Source organism: Alexandromys fortis, unplaced genomic scaffold (genome assembly GCF_014885135.2).
Source record: "Alexandromys fortis isolate MF-2015 unplaced genomic scaffold, M_Fortis_MF-2015_v1.1 scaffold_71, whole genome shotgun sequence".
Lineage (NCBI taxonomy): Eukaryota > Metazoa > Chordata > Mammalia > Rodentia > Cricetidae > Alexandromys > Alexandromys fortis.
Genome location: NW_026067954.1, coordinates 99,216 through 120,891, shown reverse-complemented (window position 1 = coordinate 120,891; position 21,676 = coordinate 99,216). Strand labels below are relative to the sequence as shown.

General features: G+C 33.6%; 1 protein-coding gene across 1 annotated transcript in view; it reads left to right on the top strand.

Annotated features, from left to right (window-relative positions):
- LOC126507301 (netrin receptor DCC-like) overlaps positions 1-21,676 on the top strand; it is a gene marked incomplete at its 3' end in the record, with an annotated part of 711,778 nt that overhangs the window by 592,993 nt on the left and 97,109 nt on the right. Inside the window, exon 6 of the mRNA XM_050151578.1 lies at positions 20,933-21,087. Within this exon, the coding sequence (XP_050007535.1) occupies positions 20,933-21,087 (155 nt within the window). The remainder of the gene's footprint in view (positions 1-20,932; positions 21,088-21,676) is intronic.

Genomic DNA, 21,676 nt, shown 5'->3' with positions numbered 1-21,676 from the left:
ACATGCTCTTGTGTCCCTCATAAGTGACATTTTTAAGGTTGCGGGACATCATGGACTCAGTACTTTTCCTTTCTTTCTCCTTGGTTAATCGATCCTTCTCTACTTGATCAATTTAACTGTAATTCCCAAAGACTATAGCTTCTATATACAGCAAGGCTCTAAGACCTCGCCTGTGCCCAAATGCCCATTATCACTGATCTAAACAACTCAAAGGAGTTCCATGGCCTGCATGTCCCCACACATATACTCACAACAGACACACAATTCAATAAGTGGATAAAAATAGTTTCTTAAGGCATTAGCCTATTCCCAAGTGGTTAATTTCTTAGGAAAACTTTATATTACAATTCAAATTGCACATTTTATTATATATGATTTTCTTTAGAGAAAAATGAGGTACTAAGCTAACAGTTGTTATAAAGGAACACATCAATCTCTGCCAATTTATGCACTGCTGTATTTGGTACTATACTCAGTCATGTCTGTCTTCAAAACGTTCTGTCTTTGATGAATAACGAAACAATTCATATTATGTCAGTACATATCATGAGTTATAGCCACACTGAAAGTTATTTGTATTTTCCTAATCACACTTGAAGGTACTGTTAAATTTCCTCTTCATATCCACCCATAGCCATTTCTCTGGTCTGTAATTGTGAGTAGAGCAAGCAAACTTGAAAGGTCAGATTATAATCATAAGGAAGTACTCAGTGTATCATGTGCAATCAATATTGGAACTGAGTAGCTCAGTTTGCAAACCGTGCTTGAGCAGCTGGGAGATGATTTCTCCCAACAGTATTTTCTATCTTGGGTACAATTAAATTTTTCATTACTTTCCAAGATAAAGATTACCCAAAACTTGACATGCATTTTCAATGTACCACAGACATGAACATTTTAATAATAGGTAGTAGAGTAGGTTCCTATGAGTCCTCCAAAAACTTTTAACATAAATATTTTTTTAATTTTTATTTATTTATTAAAGATTTCTGACTCTTCCCCACCACTGCCTCCCATTTCCTTCCCCCTTCCCCAATCAAGTCCCCCTCCCCCGTTAGCCTAAAGAGCAATCAAGTTTCCCTGCCCTGTGGGAAGTCCAAGTACCACCCACCTCCATCCAGGTCTAGTAAGGTGAGCATCCAAACTGCCTAGGCTCCCACAAAGCCAGTTCCTGCAGTAGGATCAAAAATCCATTGCCATTGTTCTTGAGTTCTCAGTAGTCCTCATTGTCCACTATGTTCAGCGAGTCCGGTTTTATCCCAGGCTTTTTCAGATCCAGGCCAGCTGGCCTTGGCGAGTTCCCGATAAAACATCCCCATTGTCTCAGTGTGTGGGTGCACCCCTCGCGGTCCTGAGTTCCTTTCTCGTACTCTCTCTCCTTCTGCTCCTGATTTGGACCTGAGATTTCTGTCCAGTGCTCCAATGTGGGTCTCTGTCTCCTTTCATCGCCTGATGAAGGTTAATATTCAGGAGGATGCCTATATGTTTTTTTTTGGGGGGGTTCTCCTTATTTAGCTTCTCTAGGATCACTAATTATAGGCTCAATGTCCTTTGTTTATGGCTAGAAACCAAATATGAGTGAGTACATCCCATGTTCCTCTTTTTGGGTCTGGCTTACCTCACTCAGTATAGTGTTTTCTATTTCCATCCATTTCTATGCAAACTTCAAGAAGTCCTTGTTTTTTTACTGCTGAGTAGTACTCTAATATGTATATATTCCATACTTTCTTCATCCGTTCTTCCATTGAAGGGCATCTAGGTTGTTTCCAGGTTCTGGCTATTACAAACAATGCTGCTATGAACATAGTAGAGCATTAACATAAAATATTCACAATGATTTCCATCAAGAAAACTGATGTTCTAATTATATAATAGATAATTTCAGAGACATAAGGCAAGTACCTTTGTTCATAAAAAGATTACCAGCTACTAAATAGTTCTATACTACAATGATGCATTAAAGAACCAAACAACTGCTTTGTGTTGTAATTTAGATTCAAGTACAAATGATATCAAAGTCTATGTAGAAAGAAATTAAAGGTATGTGAAGAGATATCAAAAGTCAAAGATAAAAACTCAGAAGGAATTATCTAGAAGTAAGCATACTTGCAGGAAAGTATACTTAAAAGCTTACTTAGTAAGTAGAATCTGTTTTTCTATTTTGCTGTATCCAGTTATGATCACAAGCAGTATTTTTCCAGTCTTGATCTACTACTACTTTACAGCTTTTTTGTTGTTCTCATGAAAGACTTTCTTATAAATTCTGAATAGTATATTATTTAAAACATATTTTTTCTGAAAGACAATAGATTTTATATTTACGAATTTTGAAAGAATGAGCCATGCTGATATGGAAAGATCAATGACCAGGAAACAAAAAATTACCTTCATCATTATGTTCATCATCATCACCATCATCAATATCATTATCATCATCATCTCTGGGAGTATGACAGCCACAACTGATGTTCTCTGAAAGCATTAGTTCCAAAGCAAGGAAGAAGATGTGGACACCATCTAGCTCTAGTGTCTCCACTTATGGGTGCAGAATATGAAGGAAACCACGTCTCTTTCAAGAGCCTGAGTAGCTATGTTAGTAAAATTATAACTGACAAAAATTATTTAAAGAAATTTTTTAAAAGATTGATTGTAAAAAGTTATATTAAAACGATTGATCATTTTAACACTTAGAAGAGTGGAGGAACCTAACTTAACAGGTACAAAATTTAAAAAGCAATCCCAAAAGCACAACTCCAGGTGCCTGGAGAGGTGTTAGGTCATCCATGGGAGTAAGCACGCACATGGTGCACAGATATACATGTAAAGAAAGCACTGATACACACAAAAAAAATCAAAATTGCCTGTAGATTTTGGAACTAAGAACATGTACTGGTCATACAAAGATTAAATTTCAAAGAGACACAATATACTTTTAGATATTAAATGATAAAAGTAGCTGGTATGGTGGTGTATACTTTTAATCTCAGTACTCATGAAGCAGAGGCAGGTTGATCTCTTTTGAGTTCAAGGGCAACCTGGTCTACAGAGTAGGTTCCAGGACAGCCAGGACTACACAGAGAGAAATCCTGTCTCAAAAACAAATAAACAAAACAAAATCAAAAAACAGAATTCCACCTATAGAAATAGACAACAGGCAGTGAGAGCCAGACATGTTGTACTGAAGACAAAGGGAATACATTTGAAATAAGCACCATTATCATTGTTCTGTATCATTATATTTAGATACATGCATGCAAACACTACAGCCTCATCAAATATTAATTATAACACACAAATATACATAGAATTAGTACAAAAATCAGTACATGGTGCTATTTAATTTTTCATGTATAAAGTTAAGAAACTAGAACAATCAATTAGTTTGCTTCATATTTCATATTTTAGGATTAATATTATGAAAAACAACAATAGTATCATTATATCTATCATGTTGATAATAGTTATAGGTAGCAGCAATAATACACATAAATACAGACACACATACACAAATGTGTTATTGTAACAAAATAATATAGATGTCAATGACTTAAAGAGTAGACATTTATTTCTCATTTTTCTAAAGTTTGAAAATCCTAAGAGCAATTGTACAAACAGGGCTATTTGTTGGTTCCTTGATATATTGCAAATAGTTATGACCTCACTCTACATGCACGAGACACCTTTGTATATTCTGTGCTTGCTGGGAAATGAAAGAACGAAGTATTGCTCTTCATACTGATCTCATCATCACAGCCCCATAATTTTAGACATAATCTAAATTAAATTATTTCCCAATATTCTTTCTGCATATATCATTTTTGAGAGCCATACTTTAAAATATACAAATTTAGGAATTATAAATACTAAGCCTATAACAGACATAGATAATATTAAAGAACAATGGGGTTTTCTTTCTATCAGATGTAAAAGGAGACTTGAAGTAAATTTGAATTAATAGTCGCATAATCTTCTGCCTATTAAAGACCAGGGGACAGAATTCAGTCAAAGGACAGCCATTGATTACTCAGGCTGATCTGTTGTTAACCAGGTCATATTGTATCTTTCATTATCCTTAGACTTAAGATAGAAAAACAACATGAGATGTAATGTTGATAGAATTGAGTCAATTGATATAGAAGTATTTTATTAGGGTCAGCAGAAAGACATTCTTAAAACTTTGAACATGTAATAGAAGGGTCTTTGTAACAGAAAAATGGTATGCATAGGAAACAATTATTTATAATCCTAGAAACTATCATGGGGGAGTATCAGGAAGCAACCCTGAGATCACCAAAATGGACTCTTCAAGTGATTCATTCCCTGTCACATGTACCCTACACATCTTAGAAGTTTGCAGAAAGATTTTATGAAAGGCTGCATCTGTTAACTTCTAACAGAATGGAGGATTTTTCTTTCTTTTCAGAATCACTTATCCAATTTATTCTTTATATCTTTACTGCTACGCTACTGTACGGTCTTGCAGCTTTCCTGCTATGCTCTACTCTAACAGCCTCTATCCCACTCCTAGGGTCATTTTGTCTTCCTAGGTAATCTCTTATTAACTTTCATGCAGATGTAGTGTAAAATTTCTATCCTTGTATGAATGATAATGAAAGAGTCAGACTTATGTCTTTGAATTTGCTTTCCTCTTTGAGCTCCATTCTCTACAAGAGAGTATTTATTGGCAAAGGAGTGTTCTAGTTGTGATTTCTTATCAGGGAAGTTTAGAGTGATTAAAAAGGATATTTAACATATGTTTGATACTTTTGTGTTGCTGTAGTTCTAGTCAGGACTTCAGCTGCTGACCTACCTACAAAAGGTCAAAACTTTGGTGAATGGAATATGCTTCTTGACTCTGTTCTTCCTCTCATCAGGATGTGCCCTGGGACTTTGTCTCCATAAAACTCTTCCCCAGCACATCTTATTGGGCATTCTGATTTTTCTCAATCTTAAAAGATTTAAGTTGCCATTCATTAGTGTCATCAAACTATAAAACCTTATTGACAGTTTTTTTTTAAATTTCCTGTGTGCTTCCACGCATTTTCCAGTGCTCAGTTACAGTGATTCCAACATGTGAGCTTTGGAAACATCATCTGTTTCCATTCAATTGTATCGCCATTCTCTCTGATTCTATTATCCTTGCACACTCAGTTCCTGCCTAAAAACACTATATTTTAATATATATCATATTAACTCACTGACTCCTTACTGACTAAGCTTAACCCACAACTTTCTTTAAAACAATCTAATGATTGTTTTATCCTGTGGCCCAGTTTGCATTTCTGGGTAGTTACTCAATTGATACCAATAGCATATTACAGAGCTTTTCACACACAAATGCTTTTTGCAGCATTATTGACAGTTTTTGAGTTATGGAAGCAAACTAGTTGTCCAACAAAAATGGATTAAGAATATGTAGTATTTCTGCATATTGGAATTTATTTTTGCCATAAAATGAATAAAGTTGTATCCTTTGACAAAATAGATCAGATGGGGATTTGAATGGTGATGTTAAGCAAATATGAACACCTTTATTAATAGAAGTATGAGATATAATTTCAAAAAGCAGTAGATAATCACAGAAACCCCGAGGAAAATAAAGTTCTGAGGAGCAAAACTACCAAGTAGGTGAGAAACATCCATGAGGAAATTTAAAACAGTGAAGAAGTAATTTGAAAAAGACACCAGAAGGTGGAATGGCATCCCATGTTTATAAATTACCATTTTTACCATTTTCAACATGGCTATATTACTGAAAGAGATCTATAGATTCAGTTCAGTCACCATCAAGAATATCAAAATTTTGCTGAAATTCTTCAGAGAAATTGAAAACAAAATCACTGAAGTTTCATATTAAAATAAAAGAGACCACAAATAACCAAAGAAATTTTCAACCCAAAAAAAATTTTAGGGTCTAACTGTAAGTGATTTTAATCTGTATTTCTCAACCATAATTTTTAAAACAGGAAATAACAGCATGGAACTAGGAAAAAAATTGGAAGGAAAGTGGAATAGAATAAAAAAATAACCCAAGAAATAAACTGACATAGTCAGAGATACCTAACTTTGGACCAACCTGTCAAAAATATACACTAGGAAATTATAGCCTCTTCAACAAATAATACACATAATACTGAGTATCCAAATATAGAAAAAATGAAACTAGATCAATATCTCTTACTTTGTAAAAAAAAAAAGTCAGCTAGAAATAGATTAAAGACCTGAATATAAAATATGAAACTCTCAAATTGCTGGAAGAAAACAAAGCAAAGCAGAACAAACAAAATATATACATTTTCAGAAAAGGGCACTTCAAGCAAGCATTGACACACATGACTATATGAAATTAATAAGGTTCTACCCTGAAAGGAAATTACTGAATGGGACAGAATCTTGTCCAGATATGTATCTGGCAGGAGACCAATGTTTAGAATATATAAAGGACCTAAAATATTAATTACAATCACCCCAGAGAGTGCAGTCAATAAATGATCACTCAAAATGATCTTATTCTTCTTAACAGATTAATTTCAGATAGCAAATGGACACATCAAATTGCTCAATATTTCTTACCAAACAAATGCAAATTGAGACTACACTATGATAGCTTTTTATCTAACCCCAATTAGAACACTTATCAGTTGACAAAAATATAGCAACAGATGCTGGCTAAAGGAATACTTGTTTGCTGAAAGAACTTTAAATTGGTATGTCTACTATTAAAATAAATATAATGGTTTCTCACAAAATTAGAAATAGAAATACTGCATGCCCTGTTAGGCTACCCTGTGAATCTGCCCACAGAATGCAAGTTAACCACACTACAGAAATATATGCCCATTCATATTTGTGTCATAATGTTCATAAATTTATTTAATAAATCTGAATGTCCTTCACCAGAAAAGAAAATATATTAGATGGATGGAGTAGAGTTCTATTTTGTTATAAAGTATGAAAAATGTCACATGCAGGAAAACGGATGCAATTGATTATTTTCATATTAAATTAAATGTGCTATATTAATTGAAATATGTATTGGTGTGTGTTTATATATGTACCCATAGATACGTGAAAACACACATATTAACATATGGACATAAGAGGCTAGGAGTAAAAGGCATGGGAGAGATAGTCTTCAAGAAAGGACAATGAGAAAAAAATAAAAAAATAAATAATAAATAAATAAAATAAAAAAGAAAGGGTAATGAGGGATGAATTTCATCCAAGTATTTAGTATACTTTAACAAAAAATTGCTGTATTGATACTAATCTTTTGCAAACAATGTGCATTACTAAAACTCTTCAATATATATTTTGTGATAGACTACAAACCTGCTGAATTAAAAGAAAACACATTGATGCAAAGAGTCTGCATTCTAAAACCTACAATAATGAACTTCAATATCAGCTGAAGTTTTAAACACAATGTTCTGAAATAATTTTAATAATCTGTTATAACATTAGAGAATTTAGCTGAGTCTTTCAGAGATTTTGAAAGAGGCTTTGCCTTCTGCCAAAACTAATAGGGAAAGAAGAAAACGATTATCAGAAGACAGTAATCCACTGTAGCAAACACTGGTTTGGCTTAGGAAGTGCCCAGAGAATTACTAACTCTATCCAGAGGAATAAACATCGTATTCAAACAAGCCTGAAGTCAGTTTCAAACATGAAGTTCCTGAAATGGATCAGAATGAGAAGGGAAGGCCAAGCAATCAGAGAAATAGACTTGAAGGTACTGGAGATGAGGAGAAATAGAGTTTTCTTCAGAGGATCAGAAACAAATCTACTGAAGAGAGCACTTCCACCCGACAGTTTCATCTTCTAACGGTGGCTACTCAAATAGGAGAGACAATCATTATATAAGCCAATCAACCCCTTTGGTTTGGAGGCCTAGTAATATGAGGCTTTTATTGGCCAATGGAGGATTAGGACATGATTCACCTAATTGCAAGGTTTCGTCTTGATTTTTTAAAAGAAGTGTATGTTGTATTACATAATGTCAAATTTGTATTTTGAATAGGTGATCTCCAAAGTACATGTTCCCATTACATTATTTTATATTTTATTAATTTATTTACACTTTATTCTTTTTCATTATTTATTAATTTTCTTCTATCATATTAAACAATTAATGAAATAAACAAGAGTTCACTTCACCTCTGCTAGTCTCCCCACCCTGTTTACTAATTCTTACCTCATGTCATTTAATGCCTTCTTTAAAGCAGTTTATGAATTTATGACTGTCAAGGTGACAGCAGAAAAAAGTTAAACTGTTTCTCCATGCTATGGTTTCTCTAAACAGACTAAGCAATACACATTGTTAAAATCTGAGTACTATTGTTCTTGCATATTAAATGGTATATGCTTTAAAAATGTGTACTTTGGGGATCAGAAACAGTGCACTGTCCTTTCTATGATAAAATATATTTTAAAGCAGAGAGATTCACCTTAAAATATGAAAATGGAATTTTTTTGGAGAAAATGCTATTCACTTTCATGTTTGCTTACTCCACAGTGTTAGTCTGTTTTGTTAGATGTACAAAAAGAAAAAATGAACATCTTCTTTGTTAAAAAAAAAAAAACAACAACAAAGTGATTGTGGGGAACACTAAAATACTTTGTACTTTACTTTGTATTTTTAAATGTGGCTAGATAACAGAGAAAGGTCATTGATTGGAATTTAGACAGCATAGTTTTAATGTTGCCTCTGGTGTTTATGAGCTGTGTGATGCCATGGAAGCCGTTTACCAGTAACTCCTTCGTCCATAAAACACAAGGAAAGGCATCTATCTCTGAGATCTTTACAGACCCCACTCAGTCCATCAAGTTAGCATTTTTTTCAAGTCTTTAGTGCCTTAGAATATAAGGTAATAAATAATTATTCACGATTCTCTTTTTAAAGTTTTACAGCTTACATTTCTGCCCCATTTGGTTTTCAGGTTATTTTAAAGCAAAATCAAACAAGCAAAAAATAGCTCTCTCTAATATAATTCCAACCTGACATGTAGCTTGGAGGAGTTATTTTTCTATTCACAAAGCACACATTTGAATAAGCTTTCAAACACATACATAAGAAAGGATGTTGGTATTTTTGGTTACATTTTTCTTAAAGACATATAAACATATACAGGACCATACAAAGGCATGTTTGCTTATGGAATATTGATTTGCATAGCTGTATATATGTATGGCTGATTATTCACAAAGTATAATCTTGCTTATGTTTAGAATGAAAACATGAATTAAACGTAAACACAGGAATACATATGAAGTAAATATGAACAGCAAGTATAAACACATATCAAGAATATTTTGGAAGTGTCTGAGAAACAAATATATATTTTGCTAATCAGAATCAATGGTATTATAAGCATTCTCATCAGCTTGCTTTTAACTGATTAGCCATAGAATAAATGTAATTATATAACTACTTGGAATAAGGTGCTAGAAAGATTCTTAAAAAAACATGAGAAAATACATAAAATGTTTCCTTAAATTTTTTTTCACCAATTTCCAATGATGTTTTGAACATTAAAAGATTTCATGATGAAATGAAATGTTGCTTTGGGTCCTGATATCTCCTGGAGATGACAGTGAAGTGTTTCCCTTACATGTGAATATAATTTATTGCGTGGTGCATTATTTAGTATTTCAGCCTTTGCTGTGTAGATGATGCCTGACAAATTATAAGATATGAAGATCGCATATTGCTTAGTGAAGACAAAATATAAACACATACACAAAAATGTGATAAAAACCTGCAAATACTTGCTTGTATATTTCAGGTCCTATAATAAACAAAAAGACTGATGGCAGAGTCAGACCGTAGAAATCTTAGTAGCCTATAAAAGTATTTTTTTTGTACAAACTGGTTTTATACATGTAGTAGAATTTTTAAGTTTTAATTCAGATTATTCTTGAATCACATGCACATTTTAATTATTATAATTGATTTAAGAATTTTGTGCAAAAATAATTAAAATACAATTTAATTTCTTATGAAAGAATCCATTAATGTATATTAATGGATTTTCAATTTACTAAGATTTTATAATAATTCAAATATACATGTTTCTTCCCTGCTTAAAATTTCCACTTTTAAAGCTGTCAAAACTGTGTATTCTGATTTTGTGTAAGTTATTTGTGATTCCTAGAAGCCAAAATTTAAAAATTGCAAAGGCAGAGAGGGCCGGGGAGGTAGTTTCATGAAAAAAAAAAATGTTTGCTTCATTGCAGAAACTCAGATGTCTAACACCAGAGACTATAACTCCAGCACCTGGACAGGGGGATGGGAGGAAGGGACACAAGAATTTTCAGAAGTTTGCATGTGCAAAAATTTTCAGAGGCATGGATTATACAAAGTTAAAAGCAAAGATTCTCAAACAAGGTAGACTGTAGGACAGACAACCGACTTTGTCATCTGACACCCACATAATTGTGAACATATGTAAACACACACACACACATCACACACACACACAAGATGTACAATAAACTAAGCAAAACAGAAGGCAGATAAAGTATCAAAAATTAAAATACAATCACTGCTGGAAGTATTCTTTCAGTAAATTATCTTAGCGGTAAGTCCTTTGTATGTATTGGTTAAAAGGGAGTATTCTGAGCAAGAAATTGAAATAATTACCTTTGATCTGCCTTTGAGTGACTCCGAGGAATTTTTATGAGATGCTTAGGTGGGGATATGTTGTGCTAAGCACTACATTAATGCTACTCAAATATTATTTTAGTAGCAACATTAAAAGAAAACTGAAAGTTTTATTACCCCTGTTATCTTTCTCTAAATCAAAGCTATACAAATTGTTCATCCTAACAATTTATGTATTTCCTAACAATATGTGTGTCCTAACAATTATGGACATTTATGTATACTTGCATTCAGCAAGCCTTGGAATGCTAAAGCTAGAATCAAAACTCGAGAGTAGTTTTCTTTGCCTTAGCAACAGAAAATATGTTTTATTAGAGCACCCCTAAATGTATGTAGATCCTTAGTGTATATAACATCATTGACAATTTAATAGTCCTAAAGACACTGAAGAGCCAACAGGAGAAGGTCACAGACACTCCTCTTGGCGCTGGATTTTTAAACACTCTCAGATTTTTGTGAATATAGGCATTATTATAGAGAAATAATAAAAACACCTTGCCTTATTTCCTTTTCTGAGTCTCTGTTCCCCCCCCCCCATTTCTGTCTCTCTTTGTCCCTTTCTCTTTCCCCTACCTGCTATTTTCAGAGGCAAGATTTGCTATGTAATCCCTAAATTTAGAATCTTCTTAAAGCTTCTTCATGAAAGGGGAATCTTTCAAGTGTGTGTGTGTGTGCACACACACAATCTCACATACACCCATACACAAACACACATGTACACACAAATACACAAATGTGTACATTCATGCATACACATGCATATAGAGAAACACACATGTGAACACAGCCACACACAAACACACTCACACACACACTCACGCACATAGACATGGACACACACTTACACACCACAAACACACATAAGTGCACAATACACAAACATTTATAAAATCAGTTTTTGAGAAAAATCCATATGAACTTAATTCCCCAAATCTTTGGTCTTATAAATTCTTCTATGTAATCTGATAAACACTTGAGTGAATAGCTGCATAGACATTTATACTAATATGCTCTGGTCTTTTCGGGTTCAGGATTCAAAAGTTTTGCAAAACTCCATGCTAAGAAAGAAAAGGTTGCCTGTAGCAGAGACTGACGTCCTATTCATAATCATTTCCCCAAGTGCAGACTTTGGGTAAAGTGTTCACTTTGGTAAAGTCTCACTTTGTTTAGACTTTATAGTGATATAATTCTCTTTTGTAGTCACTATTTCTCTCTTGATTATGTTATTTCTCTATTGAAGTGTGTTGTAAATCACCTCCTATCTGTTCAGTACTGCAGAGAGTTGTCCAGTTGGATGGGACTTTCAGTTGTCTGGCTTTGTTGTTGAATAATGTAAAAGGTGCTGCATTCTGTCATCACTTGTATAATTGAGATTGTGGTTTCATAAATAAACTATCATGTATGTACATTTGATTATCATTGTTCCATTGCTTTTGGACAGTGAGGATTACCATATGGTAGGTCTGTCTTTCCTTTTTCTATTGTATGTGTGTTTCATTCCTGGATGTTCAAGTAATTCCTTTACCCTTCAGGTTCAATGGCTTAAATTAAACCTATCTCATATCTTGCCATGTCTCGTTATGTATTCAGTTTTCCAGAAACGTAGAGCAGTCTTTCAATTTGGAAATCCACGGTTATTTCTTGGGGACATTTCCCTTGCTGTTATCTTCTGTCCTATCTCTGCACTCCTAATATCACGAGTGCCAGTTATATTAAGGGTTCAGCATCTTAGTCTGGCGCAGCACATGTGTGGCCTTCACTACTTGTTTGGCTTTGCCTTTTTCATTGACATTTGCTGTGAATATCTCCGCTCTGCTGCCTCTTGGTAATTTGATTTCCCATTGCAACTGTTGTGGGGTTTATGCATTTGTGATTTATTCATTGGTTTTCTAATGATGGTGCGTGGGCTTTGCTTTTGGCTAGCTCCCATCGCGTTTCAGCCTGTTGTCTTCTCATCTCGTTTTTGACCTGTTTTCATTTAATCTCTTTACATATCAAGAGACTCCATTGTGCAAAGCATGTTGAAGAATTCCTTTCTGTTCTGCTGTAGGTTCTCTACTCATTCATTACATCCTATTCTTCCCATTGCCCATCACTATTCGCATATATTAAAATATGATCATGTAAGTAACTTTATCTAAACATTCTGTTCACTCTAGCATATTAAGGGTTTCTTTGAGACTTAATTAACAACCTTCCCCAGGTACATCTAAGCTCTATTTTGAGTCGGGATGTCTCAGGTTTCAGATGTGAGTAAATAACTAGTGTGTATAGGATGGTGAGTTCAGATGAAAGAGCATGTGACCTCTTTTCGAATATCCAACTGGGCTGGTTGGTTCTATTTTCCATTTCTGTTTTTCGGAGATGGAGTTGTAGTAACGATTCTAATCAACTCTTTACTGCTATGCTGGATGATTCTTTCCGCTCGATACAAACATATGTACCTCAAAAGAGAGAACCTATTTTGAGAATTGACTCTGTATAACTGGCCTCCTAGTCATACCTGTGAGCATATTATTGACTGTGGATTAATGGGTGATGACAAAATCCACCACCATAATTGGTGTTCCTGGGTGGGCCTGTCTGAATAAGAAAGGTAACCGAACAAGCCAAGAAAACCTATTAGTGGGATTCCTCAATGATCTCTGCTTCAGGTCTGGCCTCCAAGCTCTGCTTCCAGCTACTATTTTTGCTTCCCCAAGGATTGTTGAACCAAAAGCAAAAATAAACACTTTAAACCCAAGTTACTTCGGTTATTGTTTTGTTATCATAGAAACAAAGAAAGCAAAAACAACTAGTTAATGAAAGAACTCCTTTGTGTTCTCAGTAACCATCGCACTTTCTTAAGGAGAACAGGGAAAACACAGATTTTCCAGAGGTTTTGCATGAACTCATCTTACAGGTGTTAGTGTGAATTGAAAGGTTGCTGGGGGGGTGAGCAATTAACCCTGATTGTTATGAAAGGTGCAGGAAATTTAGTAATACAAATGAACCCCATTGACCTAATTAAATGGACTGTAAGATTTCCTTATAGGCTATGTATTATAACGAAAAGTTGGGAAAATTCTAATGTAAGATATCTAACTCTTCAACATCAATGTAAAATACTCAAACATAACTTTCACAAAATGAATTTTTTTTCTGCCTTCAAATACCAAAAGGATTGACTAGATTATATTTGATTGAGCAGAAAGTGATAGGTCTCTAATTTATCTTTCTACTATGAATAATAGCAACATATTATATTTTCTACTTTTGATTGTACAATGCATTTCTAGTCTATCTTATCTAATGTGTTTACATATACTTCATAGTCAAAATGGAAATTCAAAATTGAAAATGGGTATCAATTTTATATGAACTAACATATAGATTTATAAAAACAAATGCCATTATCAATATAGGTATTTGATAAGATCACAGAATTTATATATAAATTTAAAAGAATATGTGTATATGTAGAAATACCTGTGTAAATATCCATGTGTGTGTGTGATTACATACACACATACATGCAAAGTTAATTGCTGGTGATTTGCCAGTATCGTTATTTGTGTATTACGTTTCAACTGTTGATGTTAACAACAGGATGGTTTTGACATCATTGTGCATATAGAAGTAGGATCATGGGAAAATCCCCCTACTATTTTCATCACTGGCTTGAGCCTAATGGAATCACACTTCCAATTTAGTTATAGCCCTGGCAATTGAAAAGAGAAATGAAAAGTTCAGTGCGGACTTAGAGAGAAGCAACCCTGATTATAGAGAAAGCCGACACTGGGGAAGGCACTGACTTGGATTACTTGTCCGGATAAAGGAAATTGTGTGGAAAGATTCTAAATCATTTCCTAGTATGTATGAAGGACTTTGAAGTAAAGGTTGAAGATCAGACATTGTTTGTTTCCACACAGAGCAGCAATATTAGGTAGAAAGAGTGTCTTTCTGCATTGTGTTCACAATAGCCAATACTAATGGGATGCAGAAATAAAATTCAAAAGATCTCAACTTTCTTTTCTCTATATCAATAAAACACTGACTTTTTCAACAATAGTGGTTAAGACTGTAATTCATGTTTCTAGTATTTTGTTGCTATGGTTGGTGTTGATTTTAGAGGAAAAACAATCCCTTATTTTTATTGATGCTGTTCCTTACCTCACTTATTGTTCTTACTCATCTGTAGCCAAGAAATTACTGATACATACATATATTAAGAAAATAGTGTACACTAGCAGTGTTTATGGCAATATAATAAATGAATCCCTCTCACTTTGCTGTGGAAATATACTAAAAGACCATGTTGAATAGCAAATATAGGAAATAAAATACAGAATGAAAGTACAATAAAAACTCCAATCAATATTAATAATAATAAAATACCTTATGACTTTAATTCCAAGGCACAGTATTCCTACCATTTAAAGGTGGAAATCAACTTATCTCAGCCTCAATATTCTTAGGAGAGTATAGCTGGGTATGTGTGAGAGAGAAGTGGAGTATCAGATACGGGGCTCCCCAGCTGGCTCTAATGTAGGAAAGAATGCATAAAAAAAGAAAGAATAAGACTAGAGATAAATTTTAAACTGATTTCAAATCTATTGTTACACAAAAGATTCCTAGAAGGCAGTATTGGTATGGCACCTTGCTAAAAAGTAAATAAGAGAAGAAAAACAATTACATTTTAAATAAGTTCTTTGAAAAGACATCCCATGGACAGCAGAAGCTGGCACAGTATAAAACAAAGAAAATTTGATAAGGAGAGAGCAATTTTTCTTTGTTGATTTGAACAGTCCTATAGAAGCATTAGGTCTGAGAGACAGGATTCTATGGAAGTGTCCTTTGCTCTCCTATTCTTTGGTATCACTAAGCTCACGCTCAGTACCGGATGGCTTCTTTTCTAGTCATTGCATTGGGCATGGAGAATTCTACATGGGAGACAGAAACAATGAAGGTATTCAGCCATTAAGTGTTTAGTTTCTTCATGTGTTTCATTTCAGAAAGGACTATTGCCATTGTTCTACAAATAATGAATAAGTAAAATTAAAAGAACCTGAAGAGATTGACAGAGAACTCCAAACACTCACTGAGTTTCACCATTTAAAAACATTTCATATTTTATTTACATATTCATATTTTATTACACCCTTTATTTTTTAAAATTGTAATATAATTATATTATTTCTCCATTACCTTTCCTTCTTCAAACCCTCCCATTTATACCTCTTTCATATCTTTTAAATTCATAACCTCTTTTTTCATTAATTATTTTTGTATGCATGTATCTGTATACATATATATTCTTAAAAACAAAATACTTAGTACTTATAATGTTTCCTAAGTATATATTTTGGCTCTAGCAAAGACCGCAAGACCTCTGCTGACCACTACGGAATGCTGAAAGTGGCAATGATAGCATTCTCCATGGTGGGACACAACAGTTGGTTATCCAATAGCAAATGCTCTCCATTCTTAGGGTGAAATGGTTACTAACAGACGGCGTGGATATTTATGTTTTCATAATAGAAACTGCCTTTTCTGATTACTCTTAGTCATTCCCTGAGTGAATTCTGCTGCTTACTTCTCATTTATACCATCCTGATTACAAAAAGGCATTCTTTAGGAGGCCATAATTTAAAAGTGAGTTGGGGATATTGAGTGTCCACCCCATGGAAGAAGTTGAAGGAGGGACGAATATATGCAATTACATATTAATTACGTTTTTAAAAATTAAAACCTTACTTAGAAAGAAGTTCTTTCTCATTACAAAGAGCTATGACAACTCTTTAAAATGTATAGAATCTCTTCAATTCCAAGTAACAATGAAAACATTAATTTTGTACAGTAAAGTGTGCTTTTAAATATTAATGTTTATTATAGACCTAAATAAATGAGGACAGTAATGCCTTTTTCCATTTAAAACATATTAATAAAGAAAAAAAGAGTAACCTATATGAGTGCAGTTCCAGCTAGAAACCATATGTGGACAAGGAGAGAAAACATACTAAACACACTAGTGGGGAAATCACTGCTTTAATGCAAACCCGTGGTGCTAAGCTGGTTGCTACTGAGGACTTGGCATCTAACATAACAGAAGAAACTTTATTGTATAAATGTAAGAGAGTGAACATCAGAGAAAAAATTTACCCAAATTTAAGTTTTGCTTACCCAACTCCAAGGATTGTCATTTGAAGGAATATTTAATACCTTAATTTTTGAATAGAACAAATTCACTCAAGAGCTGAGTTAATTTTTTTCTGTACCCTATGTATGAAGAATTGATTTTGATCACCATTCTCTTGACTACAATATTTTTGTTTGTTTGTTTTTCTTGTCAGGGTTTATCTGTAGCTTTGGAGATTACCCTGGAACTCTTTCTATAGATCAGGCTGGACCTGAACTCATAGAGATCTACCTTCCTCTGCCTCCTGAGTGCTGGGATTAAAGGTGTGCACCACCAGTGCCCTTATAGTTATATTTTTTTTAAAAAAATTAATATACTGTAAGGCATAAAGACACTTAAAATCAAAATATGTTACAAAATGTGAATAATATGCTTTTAGTCATCAGTTACATTTTATCCAAAGAAGTCAAATATAGCTAAAATCAATCTTTCCTGAAATTGCCATAATATTGTTCATATTCCACATGTTTGTAATTTAATGGTACTTAATTTTTATTCCTCATTAAGCTATGGCTATAAGTAAGTACTTTAAAATAGAGGGTTAAAATAGAGGATTTTTTTCATGAAAGAAAAAGGCAGAGCTAAGATTATAAGAAAAAAAGTAGAAAAACAGTCATATGCTCAGGAATTCGCATGTAAGAACTTTAATGGGACTGGTAAATAGTTACACATGAAAGATTTCTTAGTCAACACTTGTTATAAACAACTGGACACAGAGCAAGAACATTATGTGGAGGAGAAAAAGACAAAATCCTCATACAACTGGGGTGAAACTTTCTTCTAAGAGAATGAACAAAATTGACTTATCTAAGTAGTGCAATATGGATAGTGTTTCTGTTAATCCTTAGCTGTATACAAGTCATATTCACCATTTACTTTCTCCATTTTAAAGCAAGACAATCTGATCATATCTTCTTAAATGTCCATGTTGACCACTTAATAATTTGATTATTGTGATGGTTAACATCGCAATTAAAATTTAGACTTATCTTTACCATATTATATTGATGACATACACACTCCCCAAAAATGGCAGAAAACATAGACATGGACCCAATATATAATGTTTAAATTCCCCATGTACTTTAGGCAATACTTCTGTTCACCAAATATCTAATGCGGAAATTAATGAAGCAGATACGAATATTTCGTTAAGATAACTAGTACAGACATGGTATCCAATGTGATGATTAAAGCCTAAGTAATATAGGCAAACAATAGAAAAACAGTCAGCACTCTGCATATATATCTTATATATTTGTGCATATATATCCATATATAATATGTAAGTGGTAGTAATTATTGGGGCAGTTCATCATAGATCCCATGTTGTGGTTGTTATAGGAATAAAAGGAATTATTCCCTTAAACGTAGGGCACTGAACTTTATCTTCAATAAGGTGAGGTGTTATCAAAATTGAACATGTACTTAGCTCTACGTTATCTATTCCCATGAGAGACAATAAATTGGAAAATGATTCCTGCCTATCAGATTAAAGGACAGATTGATTCTGAATAAAATTATTTCAAAAATAGGAATCACTTAAACATAGTCGTTTTTCAGGAGCTCTACGGTAAAATATAACATTTTGACATTTAGAATACCAAAGGGAAATTCTACTTAGAAAACATGGAAATAGCATAATTTTTAAAATATTATGAACTACATATGTCCATGCAAAATGTAGTCTCAATGTATACACTGATGTAGGTATTTGTATAGATTAGGAAAGAAGGAAGCAGTAATACATTTAGTATGGGTTATGCACTCTGCTTGGCTCTGCTTCTCTTTTCCTTTATAACTATGTGCTGTTTCCAAACTTTGTCTGCTATCATTTTTAATTCTTCTAAATTAAAAATGAGGATAAATTCAGAGGGAGTTATAGTGACTATACAGAGTAGGATTAAAACTGACCCCATTCCGGCCTAAAATGATTGAACCTTCACTTTTTTTCTGGCACTATTTAAATTTGCGGTCCTCCATCTTCCTTTCCTATACCTGTGACCCTTCCTGCTACTTCTAACTTTAGGTTGTTTTATTCTCTTCCACTTCATTTATTCTTTTCCTCATTTTCTCCCTATCCAGTTGCACATCGATAAATAGAGTGATCGATATAACATGTGACCTATATCATTATATATATATATATATATATATATATATATATATTTGAAATATTTGTTTCAAAACAGTTAATTACTTTGAGGATCTATTATTGAATATGACCAAATTTTACACACCTCCAAAACCTTCGTATATTTTCAAAACCTGATGAGCGTTAGCATTCTGTATACATAGACTTAAGGAGTTTCCCTTGTCCTAGAACATGCAGATTGAATGGTTGAAGTGTGTTCACATAGTATTATTTCTAAAAAAAAAAAAAAAAAAAGCTCTCCGTGCTTGCTTAAATACATCACTTTGGAGATGATAGAAACATTTCTGAGTTACTTTTTTAGCAGAATTTTAGGTAGCAAAAGAGGCGGTTACAGCAAAGTAGTTGAGAATGTGGGCAAGGCCAGGTTCTTAATTTACAAGGGGTGTAATTTTGAAAAAAAAAGTTATGTGAATATCTTGTAGTATAACATTTTTCTTTTAAAAAATAAGGATAATACATTATGCCTCAAAGAACTATGGTGCAAATACTAAATAGAAAGAGAGTGGACTAATAAATTCAACTTTGTCTTTTCCTAGTAAATACTGGCTGTTGCTTAGTAAATAATCCCCAGATGCAAATGTGTATAAAACTGAGAACAGTGTTGTAAAGATTCAAGTCATATATATTTCCTCAGAGGCACTCAATAAATATTTCAGCTGTCTTTGGGTACATTGTCAGTGAACCTGGCAAAAGAATCAGAAAAAAAGTCATTATGCTAATAATATTATCAATATTAAATACATAATTTAGCCCTGTATACAGTGTTTAGAACAGCTCTGAGGCATTTCTTTTCATGACTTAATTTCATGAATATTCATGAATCTGAGTCCAGTCATCTAAATCAATTGCCCCAGTGAATGATTAGGGAAATCGAAATGAGTTTAGTCCTGGAGGTTCAAATATTTAGCTGCAAATCAAGACGAAGACAGGTTGAGAAAGGAAGATGGAAGCAACCAAGATGAAAAACATGGCATTTATACCATCTCTCCCCACTGTCTTAGTGCTTGGTGGACAGAAAGGCATCTTGAATACTTAGTGTGGCATCTAAGGAAAGCTTGCTCATCCTGGTTAGAATAAGGAAAATCTGTAGTTACCCAAATGTATAAAAACAATCACTCATTGATCGCTGAACATAGTAAATCAATGATAAAAGCATAGACTGTCTTGGAAAATGCTTGCTAAAGATGCTTGTTTTCTATGTAAGCCAAGATTGTGGCTGATACCTCAGTGAATTTTATGTTTCTTCTCTGACAATGTGAATAGTCCAGTCATATTTAACCTTAAGTCTCCTCATTTTTCCCCCTAGTTTTGGGGAACTGACCTATAAAGTGTCTAGCTGAGATGCATTCTATTGCAGTTTTCCCTGGAAAGCGAATTTGCATTATAGCACAGCTATTAGTATGGTAATTAGGAAGTTAAATGAAACTAATAGTTGAAATTCTATACTCAGAAAATAATAATATACAGTGAAGTGATACAGTATAGTGCTTAGTTGATAAATATGTTAAGAACTTGACTAGATTATTTGCACTACAGAGTCTCCATATATAAATAAATCTTGATGTTATTTACGATTACAGGTCTTTCTGATCTCATGATCTGAATTGTCTTGGACATGTAAACTTATTGGTTTTTTTTTTCTTAACATACAGTTTCCTTACCTACCTTCCAGGTCAAATGGTTATAAACATTTGAGTATTCAAAATGTTTATTGTATATATATATTTATATTTCCCAAAAGCTGTTTGTTTTTTCTTTCTATTGGCAAAGCACTGTTAGCTGCATTGGGGATCAGAACATAAATCCTCTGCTAGTTTCTGTTAAGTTTCAGCTAAGCGTTGGGAAGTGAGACCAATCACAAGCAGTGTTTTAATTCAGTGAGATGGCAGCACATACCCCCATATCCCCACTCACCTATTGTTTTCTGTCTTTGCAGTTCCACCATGGTTTTTAAATCACCCTTCCAACCTCTATGCCTATGAAAGCATGGATATTGAGTTTGAATGTGCAGTTTCTGGGAAGCCTGTGCCCACTGTGAATTGGATGAAGAATGGAGATGTGGTCATTCCTAGTGATTATTTTCAGATAGTGGTAATTATCTCCTTTTCATATTAGTTCTGCAACCCTGGTCATTATTTGCTATTTTTTCCAACTAATATTTTTTCTTTACTGAAAAATAAGGTGTGCTTATTTCTCATATCTTATAGGAATTGTGTAAAGACAGCAAATAATTTGTAGACAGAATTCTAGGGAGTTAATCCAGGGTGTTTATTCTTTACAAAGAAAAGAAGGAAGGAAGGAAGGAAAAATGAAGAAAAGAAACAAAAGAGGAGGGAAAGAAATGGGAAGGGAGAGAAGGAGGTAGGAAATACAGAGTAGAAGAGAAGGCAAGTGAGACTCAGATATTTCCGTTGCTATTTCATGGGCTAGAATTAAAATCTCATGCAAGTCTAGGATTATTTTATTTGTTCAGCTTCTCAAAATAATATGCTTCTGGTCATTGATTGTTTCCTGCAGTTAGGTATGCTGTCTCCCTGACTTTTTCCGTATGGAGACGGTTAATCCCATTAAGGAGTAAAGATAGTAGTTACTATGGTCTTGGCACTAGCCGGGGATAACCATGGTATGCAGTGCTTTGTAACCCTATTATCCATTTTGAAAACAGAAGAGGAACCATAGC